The following is a 19,804-nucleotide window of genomic DNA, read 5'->3' on the forward strand; positions in this document are numbered from 1 at the left end:
GACAGTCTGAACCACAGTTTAACAAAGACATTAAATGTAATCTAACCCAGGCACTGTTAGAAAAGTGCTGGAATGGTTGTGGACGGTGTTCCAGGGTCTATTCAGCTCACATCTGCAGTTTTGTGGCGAAATTTTACTCAAAAATCAATTTACTACCGAGCACAACAGGAAATAACTCTGTTACTTTAACCTGTAATTAGTTGGTAGGCTGTAAACTGTTGGCATTTTATGAGGGTTACATTCAATAAGCTTGTTCTCTCACTGACTGAGAGGGTGGGGTTAGGGCAATGTTTTGGTCCAGACTTTGGGCACATTTTGGGTCATTTTAAATACATTAGATTGGATTTTTGGTTCATTTTGAACAGATCAAATAACAATTTTTTATCATTATAAATATATGAAAATAGATATTAAATTTTTTTTAATGATTAGATTAGATTAAGGTAAATTTAAATGATCAAAATAGATATTTGGACAATTATGAATAGATTAGATTAGATTTATTTTTAATTATAAAGATATTAAAATACATTTTGATCAATTATGAATAGATTAAATTATATTATAAATATATTAAAATAGATTTTTGGTTAATTTTAAATAGCTTAAAATTTTCGTCAAATTCGGATAGAATTGGTAAGATATCTGGTTAATCTGATTAATCTGATTTTTGAATAGATTAAATTAGATTTTTGTTCTTTTTTGAACAGATTAAATATTTTATTTTGAATAGACTTTTGGTTTGTTTGAAATAAATTTGATTTTTGATTCTGAACAAATCAGATATTTGTTAAATTTTTAATTAATAACTGTTTTAACTGGTTTAACCCTTAAATAGCTGGAAAGGTTGTGGATTGCCAACATTTGACATGGCTTACACTAATACCTGTTATTTGTTTTTTTCTAATGGTGATCAAAAAGCAATTACCGAGCCCAACAGCAAATACATCTCAAACCTGACATGTTAATTAACAACAATCTAATTAACACATTCGGTGAACGGTCACAAGAACACAGCATATCTCTGACACAGACGGTGTAATTAGGCTGTTTATGCCTTGACTCAACATGCGCATGCAGTGATGGGATCCCGCTCAGATTTCACTTGGCTGCATGAAAAGCCAGGTGTAAAGACCAGGATGCAGTGGGATCGGATTACGAACAACATTCAGACGAGATGGATCTTGGCCACGTTCAACACAAGTACGAATGCAATGATTTTCTATACCCAAATACAATGACTCAACATCTGGCCAGCAGGACTAGCAGATGAGCAGTCCACCAGTCCAGATGTTTAGGTGCCTGTTTGAACGATTGGTGTGGTGCAACAGATAACACCACTACCTGCCAGTGAGCTACCACACCATGTGGGAGCCTGGGGTTCGATTCCCAGTCTGGGTGACTATGCAGTGCTACACCAATAAGAGTCCTTGGGCAAGACTCCTAACACTACGTTGGCCCACCTCTGTAATACAAGAGCGTCTGCTAAATAAGAGTGTCTGCTAAATGCTGCTAATGTAAATGTAATGAAAGCGCCATTGGTGTGAACATCACAGCTAGGCCAGAAACTTACACAAACGCAAATGTAAAAGCCCAGCTACTGTGGCGGTTGAACATCTTAGTACTCAAAGGGGCAACAGATAGAAAGAGAGAGATAGACTCAAACCGGTCCGCCATGACAGTTTACTGGAAAAAAGCATGCCGGTGGTACAAGACAACTTGGCGACCCTTGTGTTGCACTGTGAAATGAGCGTAACTATGCACAAACTCAGTTTGCGTAGCTCGAAGTGTCTGCGTTAGCATTCTTGAGTGAAGTGTGTTTCGGGCCTTAGATGTACACAGTCACAATGGGAATACACAATATGCCATAAGCTATGGACAATGCATTCAGGCAGTGGACGAAGAACTCCACCTGCACCGCTGTTATAAAGCACAGTTTGTTGGATTTGCAAGGTATTGTGGGAACTGTAGTGAATGTGCTAGTTTTTTAGCTTTTTATTTATCTGTTTCAAAGTCAAACGACTGAAAATAAACATCGTATTTTCATGTTTTTACATATTCCAACTCATGAAATCATGGTTGATCGAAAATGGACAGTGTGTCGGCATTGTTTAATAGGTGAAGGGTATGTGTGTGAAAAACACTGATTATCTTCATCTACTGTGACACATCGAACATGCTAACTTTTACATTTTACTGCTTAATAAACACTCTACAGGCTGTACAACTACCTCAGGGGGGCGCTAAACAATACAAATCAACAGAAACACAGTTTTTTTCCTGCTGTACTGAACGTGTAGCAAACGTGTAGCAAGTGTATTTTTTATGTACCATTATTTGCATACAATATTTACAGCAGGTCACTGGAATTAAAGCAGAAACAATGTACGATGGCTGATCAGCCGTAACATTAGCATTATATTAGCATCACATTAACAGGTGAAGTGAAAAACACTGATTATCTTTATCTATTGTGGCATCTGTCGAGAGGTGGGATCTGATCTCCATATCAGGCAGCAAATGAACAGTCAGTTCTTGGAGGTGATGAGGGTGTTAAAAGCAGGGAAAAAAATGGGCGAGCGTAAGGACCTGAGACACTCTGACCAGAACCAAATTGTAATGTCTAGACGACTGGGTCAGAACATCTCCAAAACAAAAGTCCGAGAGAGCACAATTGGCCATGCTCTCTCTGTGGGTGGGTAGATATATCTCTCTATCTCTCTCTCTCTCTCTCTCTCTCTCTCTCCCTGCATCCTTCTTAAAGTGATGTTGGCCGGCACAGGCGTCTGTTAGTCGGTCTGAGTGTGTCGGCTGCCCGGCGTAGCGAACCGGCGGCAGTTTGAAAAGAGATGTTTGAAAAGTTTGAAAAAAGATGGTGGCTGGCAGTGTTTGGAGAACTGGGAGAAAACCAGGAAAATTCAAGGATAAAAAATAATAGAAAACATAACCCTACATATGCATCTTAAGAGTGCAGGCCATGTTCAGTAGAACCCCTCACCTCACCTGACACACACACACACACAGAAGCACATGCACTGCTTATTTCGGCTTGTTTCTAAACGTATCCGAGCTGCTCATCCAGGCATATGAAGAAATGCTTAAATAGAAAGTGTGCCACGAGCTTCAGCTCAGAGTGAAGGCGCCGTCTGTGTGTGTGTGTGTGTGTGTGTGTGATTAGCGTGCACAGCGTGTGCCGCTGGGCTGCATGAAGGGGTTAACAGGGTGACACAGATGAGTCTGACGCTGTGTGATGGCTGAAGGGGGGCTTCAAGCCCACCCTGCTGCTGCTGCCTTAACTCCACTGCTCCACTACCACTGGATTAGCCCTTCCCAGCCAATGACACACACAGACACACACACAGACACACACACACAGCAGTTTCTCTGTTGCTACAGCAACAGCTTACTTTCCATGTCAACTGCAAAGCTGTTGCTATGGCGACGCATACACAAAAAAAATTCTTTGCGCCACAGCCGCAGACCAGATGGCAGTGAACTGTGAGAGTCACATGGAACGGCTTTACTGTTCCGACTGGCAAGCAGACACATAGTCATATTCACACACACACACACACACACACACACACACACACATATAGGGATACACATTCATTGGGCTGTGAAGATAGTGGCTAAATGCTCAATGAACATCTAATGAGTCCTAATTAATGCGCTTTGTCTGCTTTAAGAGCCTCCTCATAAAAAAATCTGATCAATCAGCACCGAATGGGGCTTAGAGTTACACAGAAATAATCCACAGGAAAAAAAAAAGGACAGACGGCACAAACTGTAAAGCTCTACTCTAACAAAACAGCAAAACAGCAAAACAGCCTGTTCCTACCCATCAGTGCTTTCCTCCACCAGCTACACAATGTGTAGTACATTCAGCTACTGTATGTATCTAAGCTGCACCCATTGCTGACACAGATGTGCAACCACACACACACAGCTTGTCTAGTCCCTGTAGAGAAGTACTGCTAATAGAATAGGACTCTCTGAATCAGATAAACAAACATGAACCTATTAGCACCATGCCAGGCGTGGGGTAGAGTGGTATAAAGCCCCCCCAGCACTGAGCTGTGGATCAGTGAAGCTGTGCTATCTGGAATGATAATTAGTCCTCCATTTAGTACTTTTGGGATTAGTTGAGGGGTTGGGGATGAGGTGAGGTTGTGATCATCCAGTATCCTTGTCGCTGAATGCAATCAAATCCTCACAGCAATGCTCCTCCCCAATCCAGTCTTCATTCCTGGACAGTAGTTAACAGTTAACAGTTACTGAAAAAAGCAGGATAAACTCTTTTTGATAGCCTTGATTTTAAACGAAGCAGGTGTCCCAATACTTTTGTCCACATAGTGTATCTAGTTCTGGGCGGTGCTGACAGGAGTGTCACCGGAGATTTATGTGTTTATGGAGTCTTTACATATTTTGATATGAAGATGCAGTCTGGGGGGGAACGGTTCCCCAACATAAATGAAAAGGCCCTTAAAAGCCTGTTAGATATTCATCTTCAGTAAAAGAGGCATAAGATCAATAAAAAGCTCTATTTGGTGAGTTAGTATGCAGCAGATGTCTCTCTGATTTCTGTATATCTCAGATTTGTAGATATGAATGCACAGCTAAATAATAAAGAATGGAAAATGTATTTTTATGAACCGCTCTCATTATTGAGAGAGGCTAAAGAACATTTAGCGGACTTAAGCCCCCTGAAATTGGCCTAAACTCCTAAAAAGTAGAAAAGTGCCTTTTCCGAATAAAACACAAACTGGTTGTGCAGCTTAAATGGTCCCTAACTTCTGCTAGGCTGGTGCTACGTGGTTGCTATGATATTCCAGGTGGTTTCTGTTGTGTTGCTACTGGTTGCTATGGTGTTGCTAAGTGTTTGACAGGTGGGTGCTACAATATTTTTAGACAGTTGCTATGGGGTTGTTTAGTGGTTGCAAGTGTGTTGATAGTTGGTTGCTAGACAGTTGCTATGGTATCCCAGATCATTGCTATGGCATCTTAGGTGGATACCCCATATGGTTGGGAGGGTGTCACATTTGCACCCCATTCATTCCCATGGGGATAAAAATCTGTGAATATGCCCTGCGGCATGGAAACTATGCATCTGATCACAAAGCTGCACCAAGCCATCTTCACACAATCAGACCTATAGATCTGAAGTCGATATCTCTGGTTCTAAGTGGTTCTTCTAGAGCGGCATCGTTCAAGGGACCCTTTGTAGCACCTTTATTTGTAACAGTGTAGTAATGCCACTCTGTACTAAGAAATCCAATACCACAGTCATTTCCAAATGACCTCTCCAGACAAAAGGTTGTAGGCATCATTACATTGTAAATGCTTGGTTCTGCATCCCCTGGCCTTACATACGCCATCAATCCTGTTAGGTGAGGATAACGGCAGTCTCTTAAGAGACCGTTTGTGTCATTTTCCACAAACTCACAGCCACATTTTCCACTGACAGACACTCCCATATCCCAGTATGGCTGGAACTGTAGGGTCCACAGGCCCAAATCTCAATCTCAATCTGACCAATCAGGTGAAATGATGAAGCGGGCACACAAAAAAGCTCTAGCTAATATGACGGACAGGAACTCTCTCAATAGACTGGTGTACTCCTTACCTAATAGACCATTACCTCAGTCACTACACTGTCTTGTTTGGCTTGCTCTGAACAGTAGCCTTATCGAACTTCCACCTGCACTGTTTAACAGAGCACCCGTCAATTTTCAACCTCCCTCCAAAATCTTTATTGGGCACAGCCAACAGAAGGGCACTTAAGAAGTCTGGAAGTCCCTCCAACATGGACCAAAGGCTATTTGTCTCTTTGCAGAAGTTTATTTGCCGATGTTTTCACACATTAGTACATCTGCTGCAGCACGCAGCACAGGCCCCAGTAAATTGGGTCTAACGACACCCCTGGCGTCTCAATATTGTGATGAATAAATTTGAAGCACCCCGTAAACGACCACCCTGCACACACTGTATACAAAGGATCTGGCTTCCTAGAAAAAAGCCAATACGGTGGTGTGACACCAACACTGGTGATGATACATCAACCAATACTAGTTCTGACCACCTCAGCAGTGTACTGTGTCCTGTACTCGGTCACTGGTACCAGAAGAACCATTTTGCTTGAAGCCTGCTGCATGTGGTTGAACAGAGGAGGAAAAAGAGACAGGACGAGGCTCTGGGAGTCCAAAGCCGCAGTGCTATTTCTGCACCTCCCACACTGGCCCTAAATGATTTATGGTCTGAGGCTGAGCTCTGAGAAAGCATCCTTACCTGACTCCTGTCCTTGTCCACTTTCTTAAAACACTTATTGAGGGAGAGGTTGTGCCTGACTGAGTTTTTCCAGCCCGTCGGGGCGTTGGCGAAATAGGGGAAGTGTTCGAGGATCCAGTTATATATATCCTTAACAGGCAGCCTCTTGGAAGGTGCGTCCTCTATGGCCATGAAGATGAGGCAGCTGAAGGAGTAAGGGGGCTTGCAGTTGGGGTTCTGCTTGGCGTCGTACGGGACATCCGAGGGGGCCGGGGAGGGCGGGGTGTCATCGTCGAGCTCCTGCACGGGGCTGACGCTCCGCAGCACGGGGTCGCCGAAGCTGTTGAGCAGGTTCTTGCTCTCGTGGAGCCAGTTGAGATTGGTCAGCTCCTCATCCTCCACGCTGGTCTTCTCCAGCTTGATGGCCGGCAGCGGCAGGGCCAGCTCCATCTCCTCAGCCTCGCGCAGCGCCTGCGTGATGGACCCCGCCTGGTACAACTGGCTCAGGCCACTTGCAACACTAACCCCGGAAGCTTCTGGCTTCTTACTGGGAGGCATGACCGGACCCATTTAGACCAAGGCTCCTGCAAACCAGAGACAGAACGAGAAGCGTTACAAGATCTGTGTCACAAAGCAATGTGCCATCTAGAACAATAGCAACAATGTAACAACTGTATGAATGAATTATAATAGTAATGCAAAAGTTTGGACACTCCTTTTGTGAAATATGCGAAGAAATCCTTTACAGGAAACAAACCTAAATGTTGTTCTGCACATGTTAGAGTATGGATTGTGTTTACTGAATTAATTTAACATGGAACATGGTAAATGCCTCATTTCATTTTTTTTTCGCTTCATCTACCAAAGTTAAGCTTACAACAACAATGTATACCTTGGATATCATCACTGAAATGGCAAAATTTCTCCTCAATTTTTTACTTTTTGGCACAATTCGAAAATTTCACGATAAACAGACCAATAGAAATGCTCCAAAATTACTATTTTTACATGAAAGTTAAACTTTTTTTTTGCACATGGTTTTTTGTGACTGTGACAACCTTTATTTACTTTTATTAAATTATTTTATAAGATCTGCTTTCATTGGTCAAAGGACATGCAAATAAATCAAATATTGCGTCATTAGACAAAAATGCTTTGTACTATACTAATGAACCCCCTTTAAAGTGAAAGGGATCTGGATGTGGGTCTCATAACAGTCTCATAACCACACACAATTACTTGCTTATTAGCTTCATAGCAGGTAAGACAATAATTCCTACAGAACAATAAGCCTCAATATCAGCTGGTTGACTAAAAAGACAAGAACCGGTTGCTTATAGTGCAGTGGATAGCACCACAGCCCTCCATGTGGCTGCTGGTAAATCATTTCCCTTCTCAAGAAAGCACAACAGTAAGAGTCTACAGTCTACAGCTGCCAACATCTGTAACATGATATTATTAATAACTGAAGAAAGAAGCCGAAAGTGTTAAAGCCAGCACAGCAGGTTTCTTATGGTTTCTGCTGTATGATACGAGGACGATCAGCCCGTTCCAACATCACCATGCATTTTTAAATACAATAGGAAAGCTTTTTACCAGGGCTTTTAACAAGGTGTTTAAAAGAACTGCACACAGCTGCTATTCACAGGCTGAATACAGGTCCTAATCAGTGAAGCTGAGAGAGCTAATACACACATACACTCGCGCACACACACACACTCACAAACACGCACACAAAGCACAGGTGAAACGTGAAGCAGCCCATTCAGCCCTGCTGAGGAGGTTTATAGATTGATAATAGAGCCATTGAGCAGCACTGAGATTCCACTGCACTCACATTACACTGAGCCTGCATGAATAGGAGCTTCCTTCTGAGGACCAAAACACACACACACACACACACACACACCCTACACCATGCTAGCACAACCATTCCTTTCTCTTAGCTCAGCCAGGAATGTCCTCAGCCCAGGAATGTCCAGGAGGCAACATCTGCTAGGAGATACAACACAAACACACGTATTTGACAAAGATGCACATCTCTGCTAAAGTGTGACACATCTCCAGATAAAACCAGACAGATCAATCAGTGCTATCTATAAAATGTGTAAAACCCATCACTGGCTCATACACATACATCTTACCTCACACACACACACACACACACACACACACTCACACTCAAGAACAATGAGGCTAAAGCCATTATTTAATGACCAGTACTTTCAGTTATGCTTCGGATGATTAAGTGTGGCCCTACAGCCCTGAGGGTTGGTTCTTTAGACACTGTTTAACCCTCATTTTTAAACAAAATGACACAGTCTGGAAGCTGAGACACACGTCCGTGTCCACTAATTAAAGGTGTCTTTGAATTAAATGTTACCTTTTATTTTAGAAACCTGTTCTAACACCAGCACTCCTGCTGATTTTCTGCGGTAGACTGCGGTTGACCTCCATAGACCTTCATGCACCTGTGTGTCTCAAATTTCATTAAGATTAAAGAACCTCAGCAAGATGGTGATTTTCTATACCCATTGGTATGCTTTTATAGAACTGCACATCCAGGCCAAGAACCACTTAGGAACCCTAATTTTTTTAAGACTGTGGGATGTTAGGTCTGGTAGGGTTCAAGATTAAAGTACCTTAGCATACGGTAATGGTTCTATGCCAATGAAATAGGTTTCCTAGAAGTGCACTTCCAGGCCAAGAACCACTTAGGAACCCTCATTTTTTTTACACTGTGGGATGTTAGTTCTGATAGGGTATGAGATTAAAGAACCTCAGCATACAGTAATGGTTCTATACCAATGAAATAGGTTTCCTAGAACTGCACATCCAGGCCAAGAATCACTTAGGAACTATCAGTTTTAAGGCTGGGAGATGTTAGGTCTGATAGGGTGTGAGATTAAAGAACCTCAGTATACAGTAAAAGTTCTATATCAATTAAATATGATTCCTAGAACTGCACATCCAGGCCAAGAACCACTTAGGAACCTACATTTTTAACACTGTGGGATGTTAGGTCTGATAGGGTTTAAGAGTAAAGAACCTCAGCATACAGTAATGGTTCTATACCAATGAAATAGGTTTCCTAGAACTGCACATCCAGGCCAAGAACCACTTAGGAACCCTCATTTTTTTTAAGACTGGGGGATGTTAGGTCTGGTAGGGTTCAAGATTAAAGAACCTCAGCATACAGTAATGGTTCTATACCAATGAAATAGGTTTCCTAGAACTGCACATCCAGGCCAAGAATCACTTAGGAACTATCAGTTTTAAGGCTGGGAGATGTTAGGTCTGATAGGGTTCAAGATTAAAGAACTTCAGCAGAAAACAAGGATTCCATACCTATTACAGGTATTTCCTAGAACTGAATATCAAAGCTATATTTCATGATCTCATGGTGTGTGGTTCTTAGCTCAGACTTGGACATGCAATTCTAGAAAAACATTATAATGAGTAAAGAACATTATGCAGACCTTATGCAGACCTAACATCTTACTCTGGTAAAATGAAGGTTCCTAAATGGTTCCTAGCTTGAACATGCAGTTCTAGGAAAACTGTGTAACCCTTAGTGTAGTCTTAGCATTCTGTACACCCCCCGTGGTCCCGAGGGTCAAACTTTTACTGAAGACAATCTATGTAACCTGGTGGTCTACAGCTTTAATGGAAGTATGAACAAAGGCCATGTTTCACTTTCTCCAGGGTTGAGGTCAGTCTAGGAAAGGTCATACAATTTATAGTGGAAAAGAGATCATTTAGGGTAGTTTAGGGCTGTTTGTTAGGTTTGACAGGGTTGAAATATGACCGGGCAATTTAAACATTTCCTTATACTCAACCAAAGTGGTGGAATCTGCAGATCATCAGGAATTACCTGCCTTTTACTGGCATCCAGAAATCCATGTCTGGCACCGTTGGTCTGCTTTAGTAAAAGTAACATCAGTGAGATCTATTTGCCCATAATGCCCCCTGCATCAGTGCAGCTAACACCACAGGACAGGCAGTAATGGGAATTCAATCAAACACACATTCAAATGGCAAGAATATGACACCAGAGAGCAGTCGGACGCCTTCTAAATCCTCTCTGACAGTGTGATAGGGATCAGCTTGAGCAGCCTCGTGACCTCATAACCCTTCTCCAGCTTCTCCAGTCACGTCCATGTGTGTTCTCAGCAGATTCCCAGGAAGTAACAAAGTGCTAACTGGAAATATTGAGATCGTACGACAAAGAATTTGAAGCTGCAAACATTTAAAGGTCAGCATCCAAAGAATCATAAAACTGATGCCTTGCAGGAGTGTAACCCAAGGCCATTATCTGTATCTGTATGGTGGGTGTGGCCTAACCCTCACGTTTACATTTTCCAGACCCTTTAAGCTGCATGTGATTATGCCAGTCTCGTTTAAGAATGGTGAAGAGTGACGCAGATCATGGGCGATGAACGTGCAAGTGAATATTTTAAATGTATTTATGTAATTATTTATTTATTTACTGGAGACCCTCCAGCTGAGATCTGCTGCTCTGTGCTCAGCACGTGGTCTGTGTGGATTGGCAGCTTTGCTGAAGCGATGTTTGAAAAAGTAAATGTTAGAGGGAAATCATAATTCAGTCAGTCAAGCTAAATCAAAGCAGATTTTGTCTTTTTTTGTAAGAGAGGGCAGGGCTTTATTATGGAGCTTAATGACGCAAGCTACTGGCTACTTTGTTCCTAGGGTCTTGCTGATCTCATAGCCATATGTATATATATATATATATATATATATATATATATATATATATATATATATATATATTACATACAATATTTAAAATAAGACTTTTAGACAAGTATAAGTGCATTTACACAGAAATGGTTTGTACATATTTTATGATTCAATAAAGAAGCTCCCATCCTCTGGTGGCGCTGTTCTGGAGATATTCATACATATTATACTTTTCACACCACAGTTCCCGGCCACTGGTGGTGGCATTTTGCCAACTGCAGTTAAGAAAGCAGTGCCGCTACAGCTTAGCTACGTTCATGCTGCTTTAATCCCTTCTAAAATGCTTCTAAAAATGGAAGTAATGGACGGAAACCCCTACAGAAACGCTACACATTTCACACTCTACTGAGGTTACATTTATGTTAAGATAAAGTTTAGGTTTAGGTTTAGTAGTAGTAGTTAAGTTTAGGTTAGGTTAAGGTTAGAATTAGGTTTAGGTGTAGTAGGTTAAGTTTAGGTTGAGGTTAGAATTAGGTTCAGATGTAGTAGGTTAAGTTTAGGTTAGGTTTAGGTATAAGAGGTTAGGTTAAGGTGCGGGTTGGGTCAAGTTTAGGTTTAGGTTAAGGTTAGAATTAGGTTTAAGCATAAGAGGTTGAGTTTAGGTTAGGTTGAGGTTAGAATTAGGTTTAGGTGTAGTAGGTTAAGTTTAGGTCTAAGGTCAGATAATAAAATGTCCCTGGTTGTTTGTATCATTCTCTGTTCAGATGGTTTGATTTCTGTGTGTCTGGGTGGTGTCAGTAATTGGTGCAGATGATTGAGGGTCGATCTACATTTACTACACATTGTACAAATCCAGAAAATCCTCTGAATATGCACAAATTTCTTTTGAGAGCAGGCTGGAAGTATTATATAGATAGATTGACTAGATTTCAGATCATTTCCCAAGTGGTGCAAACAAGTGTTGGTTTATTGGTCTCACTACACTCTTAAAAATGAAGGTGCCTCTAATGGATCTTTGAGGGATGCCACAGAAGAACCACCAGCATATTTGAAATAGAGATGAGTGTGAGTGTGAAGAACCAGAAGTGGTTCTTTTATGGCATCCCTCAAAGAACCTTTTGAAGCACCTTTCTCTTTTCAGAGTGTAGCATAACAGGTGGGTAGGATGGCCTTCTTTCTTCCCTCATCATTCAGCACAATGCTAGCCAGTGTGGACGTCTATCAGCTGCAGTAACATAATGGGCAGTTAGTGTTCATCTGCAAATGTGTTTAGCTGTCCAATGATGGAAAAGATGGAAAGGATAGGGAGGTGCTTCATGTGTCTTCACCCACCCAGCTTGGTAGAGGGAGACCTAGCTAGACCTGTTGTACAAGACCAGGTAGAAAACAGCAAAAGTAAAGAGTTAAGATGATTCCACTTGCCAAGATCTATCTGCTGCATGGCCTGTGATGTTGGAGCATGTCTAAAAAAGAGCTCCAGGGTTACTAAGTAGGCCAGGACCACAGTGTGTTCTGCCATTGTTTATAATGGTAAAGGGTGTAGACACAATTTTGGTCTAAGCAACTAAAAATACTAGGACGTCACTTCTGCGTTTTTCAGAATAAACTAAACAAAGCCCACAAAAATAGATGCTCTGCTGTCATGCATAGGATCAGCAAGGGCACTCTCGAGCAGAAGCTAAACTGACGTTCCTCAAGCCTTTGTTTTCCAAAAAAACTTCAAGAAACAAGACGTGCTTAAGAGTTTCACTTCATGACTGAACTTCAGCGCTCCGCTCAAGGTGAGAAGCGTTTCAAAGGGGGAATGAAATTCATTCAGACGCGAGCGCCCCATTACAGCGGCCCAAAGTGAGACACAAACACTGGAATCATTCATGAAAAATCAATGCACTGCATCTTTCCAATGAGGAGCCCTCATCTAGCTGAGACTCCAGTGGGGCGCTGCGGTCTCGTGAGCCTCTGCGCAGAACATTATATTACAACTGACAGGAAAGTAATTTAATTGCGCTGTTGCCATGACAGCGTAGCGCTCAGTTTGGGCCTAATTTGCTGCCAACTGCCAATTGCATCCCAAGAGACTCGGATCATCATTCTTGACCAAATTTCCTAGTTTAAAGGAAAACGCAGACAATAATAGTGTGGATTCTCTTAAAGGCAAGAAGAAGGTAAACAGCCTGTGAATATAAATGCACTATGTGGACAAAAGTATTGGGACACCTGCTCGTTTATGGTTTCTTACGGAGTCAAGGGTATTTAAAAACAGTTTACCTTGCTTTTGTTGGAATCTATACTGTCCAGAGTTTAGAGCAGCATTGCTGTGAGGATTTGATTGCACTCAGTGACCAAAGCGATAGTGAGATCACAGTGTTGGATGATCACCACCCAACATTTCATCTTTCCAGAGAACACTAAATAGACAAAAGTATTGGGACACCTGTTAATTAATGGTTTCTTCTGAAATCAAGGGTATTAAAAGAAACTCCATTTGCTGGTTTTGGAGCACTGCTGTGAGGATTTGATTGCATTCAGCGACAAAAGTGACGTTATTGAGGGCCATCCTCAACCCCAAAGCTCAAATGTATTGGATGGAGCACCACCATCATATCAGAGAACACAGTTTCACTGGTCCACAGCTCACTTCTGGGGGTTCTACTGGCACTGGACAAGCTGGACAGTAAAAGATACTGCTTAGAGTAGCTGAATGCATTTATTAGATGGGGTGTCCACAAACATTTGGACATGTAGTGTATAGACTTTATATTGCACACTATTTTGGTAACTTGTTTACCACAACAATGGCAATAGAAAAAATGACAAAAATGTCCCATATGTTCCAAAATGTCCAGCCTAACTGAATATGTATAGACCTGAACTGGATTAATTATTCAGGGAATTCCTCTTCTTAGTGTATATATTAAAAAACAACAACACCTCACTCCTTTATTCACCTGCACCAACGCAGCAAACCATGACGTCTATTGTGAGCCATGCTGCGAAAAAAAAAAAAAAAAAAAAAAACGAGGGGATGAACAAGAAACAGTATCCACACACCAGTGCACAAATAGGATCGCTGTATATAAAACCACTGACACCAAACCTTATTTATGGCTCTTGCACCTCCGTGGTTAATGCTGTTCACCAGTAGCCGGAACACGGCAATGAAAAGGCCCTGGGCTGGCCATGCATGCAGGAGCGCAGTGCGTTTGAGAGTGGATAATTAAGCGTGCCATTCTGTTATGTAGCCCAAACACCATCTGCCTCACTAAAACATTTGTTTGTGATGAAGTCTGAGGGCTGTGTCAGGGGGCTGATTATCAAGATATTAATTAGCACACTTTTGGAGTATTGTGGAGTAAATCCATTACGTTTTAGAGAACTGATGGCGCATTATTGTTGACAGTACGAAGCATATTTGCGGTAAATTAGAGGAGCCGCACCGCTAAACATCGGCCTGGTGAATGGACTCAAAATCTGAGCACATTTAATATACACGCTAAATGGACAAAAGTATTGGGACACCTGCTCATTCATCGAATCTTCTGAAATCAAGGGTATCAAGGGATTGGACGCTCTAAATGGGCCAATGTAGTGTTATGAGGCTTGCCCATTGGTGTAGTGCAGCATAGTCATCCACACCGGGAGCTAAACCCCAGTCTTCCACATGGTGTGGTAGCTCACTGGTGTTATCCATTGCACCACACCAACCACTAGATTTTGGAAGAGCATTTCTGTGAGAATTTGATTGCATTCCAAAAGTATTGGATGCAGCACCATCATCATTCCAGATAACACGATTCTTCCACTGCTCCACAGCTACTTAAAATGCTAGGGGGCTTTATACCCCTCTAGCCCACCCCTGACAATAGGAGTCAGGGTGTCAATAGGTTCATTTGTTTTTTTTTATTTGCTCCAGAGAGTCCTATTCTAATGGCAATACTTCTCTGCAGTTACTAGACAAGCTCTGACACATCTGACACATCAGCAATGGTTGGTTAAAGTAAAGTGGAACGCATTCATTAGAAGAGGTGTCCACAAACATATGGACATATAGTGTACAATAAATCATAATAGGAGGAGTGCAGCGTTGCATGTAAAAGGTTAATTCTGTACAGTACTTTCTTTTTGGCTTTATATATTATTATAGTTACTGAAACCAAGTAACCACCTTATAGTAAGTGTTGCTAATAACTGTGTTATTACACATTAATAATCAGACAACAACAGTGTAACTATGGAGGATGGGATCGCTGTTACACATGGATTACAGTAGTGTTATACACACATATCAAATTTTGCATTGACTCATGCAATAACACAAGTGTATCTCAATAGTTGCAACAGCAGATTCTGTCATGTGGTTATAACTATGAGGGTAACTCATAACATAAAGATGAGGGTAACTGTATTTATAAGAACTGCTGCTTTTTCTGTGAAAGCTGGTGATATAGTCACTTTCACACATGATCTACAGCAGTCCTACTGTATTTCATTTGTAAGCAGGGTAAACATGACCAGTAGTTACACTGTTATTACATGCTTTGTTACTATGTAACTACACAGTTATTAAAGACCCAATATAAAACGGGTGCCCACTAAATAAATAACCCACCATGTACAGAACCAAAGCCGAAGAGCTCTTTTACATGCAAGATAGTAACAGAAAGACGTGCATGTTAAACAAGACAGAAGCACTCGCTCCCTGCGTCGGCTGAACTCTGCGCCGCTGTGGCATTTGCAGAATCCATCGATTTGCCCTCTTTCTGCTGGAAACTGGTCTGAGTTGTCTGTAAATAACACAGTGCTCTATAGAACATCCATCATACCCTCATTTAGGCTTTTCACGTGCCTAATATCAACATCAAGAGTTACAGAAAACAGAGAGGACTTGTAGTAAGCGAGTATCCCCCCCTACCCCCCCCCCCCTTCCCAGCCTCAACATCTGAATAACGAAGTGCACGGTTCACTGCCAGAAAAGAGAGAGCATTTTCCACACAAAGACAAGACGCAGGCTGTCCTTATTATGAGCTAACCAGCTGCCAAACTGCCATTTTACTATTCAGCCCAAATCTGAGAGCTGTGTTCTTACAATCACGGAGCTAAGTGGGAGATGGACGAGTAATGAGCTGTTCGTGCTAGTCTAAAATCACTCTGTGAGGCAGCAGAGCGCTGGACAGCAAGAAAAAAGAGAAGACTTTATACTTAACAGCTCACACTAGCAATAATACAAAGACCCAATGCTTTAATGGTCACTCCTTTGTCACTCTATGATCTTAAATGTGGGTTCTGTATGGGTTCCTACAAGGTTCCTGGCTCAAATATTCAATTTGTGGAAGAAAATAAATAAACAACTTGAGAACAGTGTTTATTCAAAGGTTTTTTTAGGAAGTCCATGGTTATACATAGAACTGTGATCATTCAAAGAGCCAAATGGTCCTAAAGGAAGACTTGCTGTATATGGTTCTTCATCAGCTGTGACTTTTAGGGCAATACTAATCAGCAAACACATAGAAAACAACCTGAGAACTTCAAGTCTAGAACTGCCAGTGGTTCCATGGTGCTTGTGAAGGTACACACTGAAGCATAGGTTGATTATTCTGAAGCTGAAACCATTATAAATGAGTATTTTGTAATTGTTTAGCACATTTAAAGGAGGGATCCCACAGGGTTCTGGTTTAGGCTTTGTGAAATTGATGCTAGTTGTGGCATTGATGTAGTTATCAGGGTGAGGAACTGAAGTGTGGGGCTCTAGACAGGGTTAAATAACCTTTTAAATATGGTACTATAGTATATAACGAGTCTGGCTATGGTTATTAGACTTTTTTTGACACAGTAGAGAACCCATTTAACTAAGAATGCAAGGCATCAATCAGTCTAAGCAATACAAAAAGGATATATATGTAGAAGCACTCTTTGATTTGTTAAGGAACCCTTTTTTATTGCCATAGAACCATTTTTATCATTCTTCACACGACCAAATCCAGACGCTTTCCATACAGAAGAACCGTTCAACCAGTCATACAACCTCGTAGGCATTCACCTGGTTCTGGAACTGTTAAAGAACCCCATCCCCCCATTTTTAAGGGTGTACTCTTTGTTTTTTAGTCAAACAACCTCACAAGTCTCAACCTGGTTTTGTTGAGCGGTCATAGTTCTATGTAGAAGTATTGCTTTTGCTCGAGAACCCTTGAAGAACCCCATACCCCATTTTTAAGGGTGTATTCTTCGTTTTTTAAGAGCTGAAAACAACAACAGCGAAGATGTCAGCACATTCCTTGTTTGTCTTTAGATGCCATCTTTGCTGATTACTCGTGGAAAACACAGAGCCACAGGTTTCTCCCCAACTGTACTGAGCTGAACTTGGAATAAACAGAGAGTGGAATGCAGTGACGCAAACTTCAGCGTCGCGCTGAAAGAGCCACTAGCTTGGCTTTGTTTACTTTAACCCAGAACTGCTATCTCCTTACTAGATCATCTTAATGACACAGAGAAAAGGCTGAGACAAACAGTCAAGTCAAAAAATCTCCTGTACCTGTTCTGGAATGGCACTCATGAGCCTGGCCTTGGGTCGGTCCTTCCCTTTGCTCTATTAGGAGGGCATCTATTACTAATTCCACAGCGATTCCCAGCTTAAGAAGTAGCCGACACCCCTGCAGCGGACAGGGCGTCTTGTTTTGAAGAGCAGGAGCGCTCTGCAGCCTACGTCAAACTTCCAGCAAGCCTCGACTCATCCTGCCCCTAGTTTACCTGTGAGAATTCAGGCTGAGGGTGTAGCCTGAGCTAACCCCTCCTTGAACAGGTGTCACATGTCGTGCCCCAGCAACTCGTCTGGCAAGTGCCGGCCCTAATAGTGGATCTGATTTAAGGAAGGCGGACAGTCTTCTACGCACCAGTGCAACTTACAGCAATCAAAACAGCTTAAAGTCAGATGTTTGCATGGGAAAAGCAAACATGGCTCTGTGGAGCTGGTAGCTTTTTATTATTCTTTTCTGGAGATCCACAATTGGAAGCTTTGGGTCTTTTAGCTTTTGCTGATGAGGATGTTTCAAGATCAAGATCCAGAAGGATTTTATTGTCATCACCACCATATACAATGACAGGGAATGAAACACCATTCCTCCAGAGCCTCGGAGGACCAACAACCAAGACATGACCAATATTTACAGTAATAGACAGCAAGGCAGAAGACTACACATTAAACTACCATACAGTCCGAGGTGGGTAGAGAAGCCCAAACCCACACACTACTAAACCCATATGTAAAAGGATTTGGTAGTCAGACTTGAGTAAAAGTACAAGTGCTCGATCAAAAAAGCGACTTGAGTAGAAGTAGAAGTGTTCCTTAAGCACCACACTTGGTGGAAATACTAAAGTATTCAACATTTTTTGTACTTACTTATTGTTTGTATCTGATGGCGATAATTTAGATAAATTTTTATTAATGCAGGCTTTTTACTGCAAAGCAGCTTTACAGACATCCGGGTTCGAGCCTCATTTGAGCAAGATATTGGCAACAGTGGCAAGGAAAAACTGAAAAACCTTGAGAGAAACCAAGACTCAAAAGGGGAACCCATCCTCCTCAGGTCGACACCGGATCTTAATAAAAATCAAAACAGGAATAAAGACAATGAAACAAAACTGAATTCAGAAAAGAAAATGAGGTGAGGATGACATGGGTTTTTAATGATTCGTACCCTTTTTATGATTTTAAGTAGGAATGATGCATCACATAAAAGTTGTAACAGAATAAAAGTATAAAAGTAAAAGTATTAAACTCATCCAAAATATATAGTGAAGTGAAAGTGTAAGTAGGAGAAAAAATAATACTCCAGTAGATACAGATACAGTATTTTAATATATTAATATATTTAGTACAGTAGTTCTACTTCCTTACTATACATCTCTGTTGGTAGTTTAGTGACATTACGACTTGGGGGCGATAAAAGTTACTAGAACTGACTGACAAACCATTTACATTACAAAAGTACCAGGTCAAAAACTACTTTTTGTACTTTTTGAGTACTGAGGAACGTCTGGAACTAATCTACATTGAGCACCTGAAGTTTCTGAGCCAGTGACAGAGCAAATAGTCCTGAAATAAATAACCTGCTAAAGTGTATTCATTTGTACGTTTGGCGACCACATCTCCGGAGGGTCGATACTGATGATTTTATTTAGGGTTTTTAGTTGAAAGGTTAAGGTTGGTTTGTTACATGGCTAACTTTAACTTTCTCTAATATGCTAGTCAGTATCTCACCACTCTGTGCCGTGAGTAAAGCGAATCTGCGCTTAGACCTGTGGTGCGTTGGCTTGTCATTGGAGTGACCAACGTAGTTGGTCACGTGAGTAACATGAGTAATCCATTGGTTGGTCAAAAATCTCTCTAAAACATACAGAACTGCAATGGAAAGTTCATCCATTCTTAATAAATTAACATCATAACATCATAGCAACAAAGAAGTTGAATTTAATATAGCACTATTCTCTTTTTGACAGACAAATAAAGGAGCAGAATAGAATTTAAAGCAACATTATGTAGCATTCCTATAATGTCCTGTAATGTTACTCTACTGCTTGTCCAGAAATGCACGTCCTTTAGGGGTGGCTCAAAGCACTACATAGAATCACACTCCCTGACTATAGGGGGAGCCCAGGAGCGGAAATACCAATTCCTCACAATGCTGCTTTAACACAAAAAAGGAATGGATTACTACTAAAGCATGATGGTAATTTTCTGAGAAATATGCTTGAGTAGAAGTCAAAGTATAAGTGGCATTAGAGGCATTAGAGAATGCTCAGTGGCATCTCAGTCTTTTCAGGCATTATCTCAGCTCCAAAT

At 41.4% G+C, this 19,804-nt stretch overlaps 1 protein-coding gene across 1 annotated transcript in view; it reads right to left on the reverse strand.

Moving 5' to 3' along the window:
- foxn3 (forkhead box N3) overlaps positions 1 to 19,804 on the reverse strand; it is a 134,413-nt gene that overhangs the window by 83,631 nt on the left and 30,978 nt on the right. Inside the window, exon 2 of the mRNA XM_072689036.1 lies at positions 6,289 to 6,851. Coding sequence (XP_072545137.1) covers positions 6,289 to 6,837 — 549 coding nt within the window. The 5' untranslated portion in view covers positions 6,838 to 6,851. The remainder of the gene's footprint in view (positions 1 to 6,288; positions 6,852 to 19,804) is intronic.

This window comes from Salminus brasiliensis, chromosome 10 (genome assembly GCF_030463535.1).
Source record: "Salminus brasiliensis chromosome 10, fSalBra1.hap2, whole genome shotgun sequence".
NCBI lineage: Eukaryota > Metazoa > Chordata > Actinopteri > Characiformes > Bryconidae > Salminus > Salminus brasiliensis.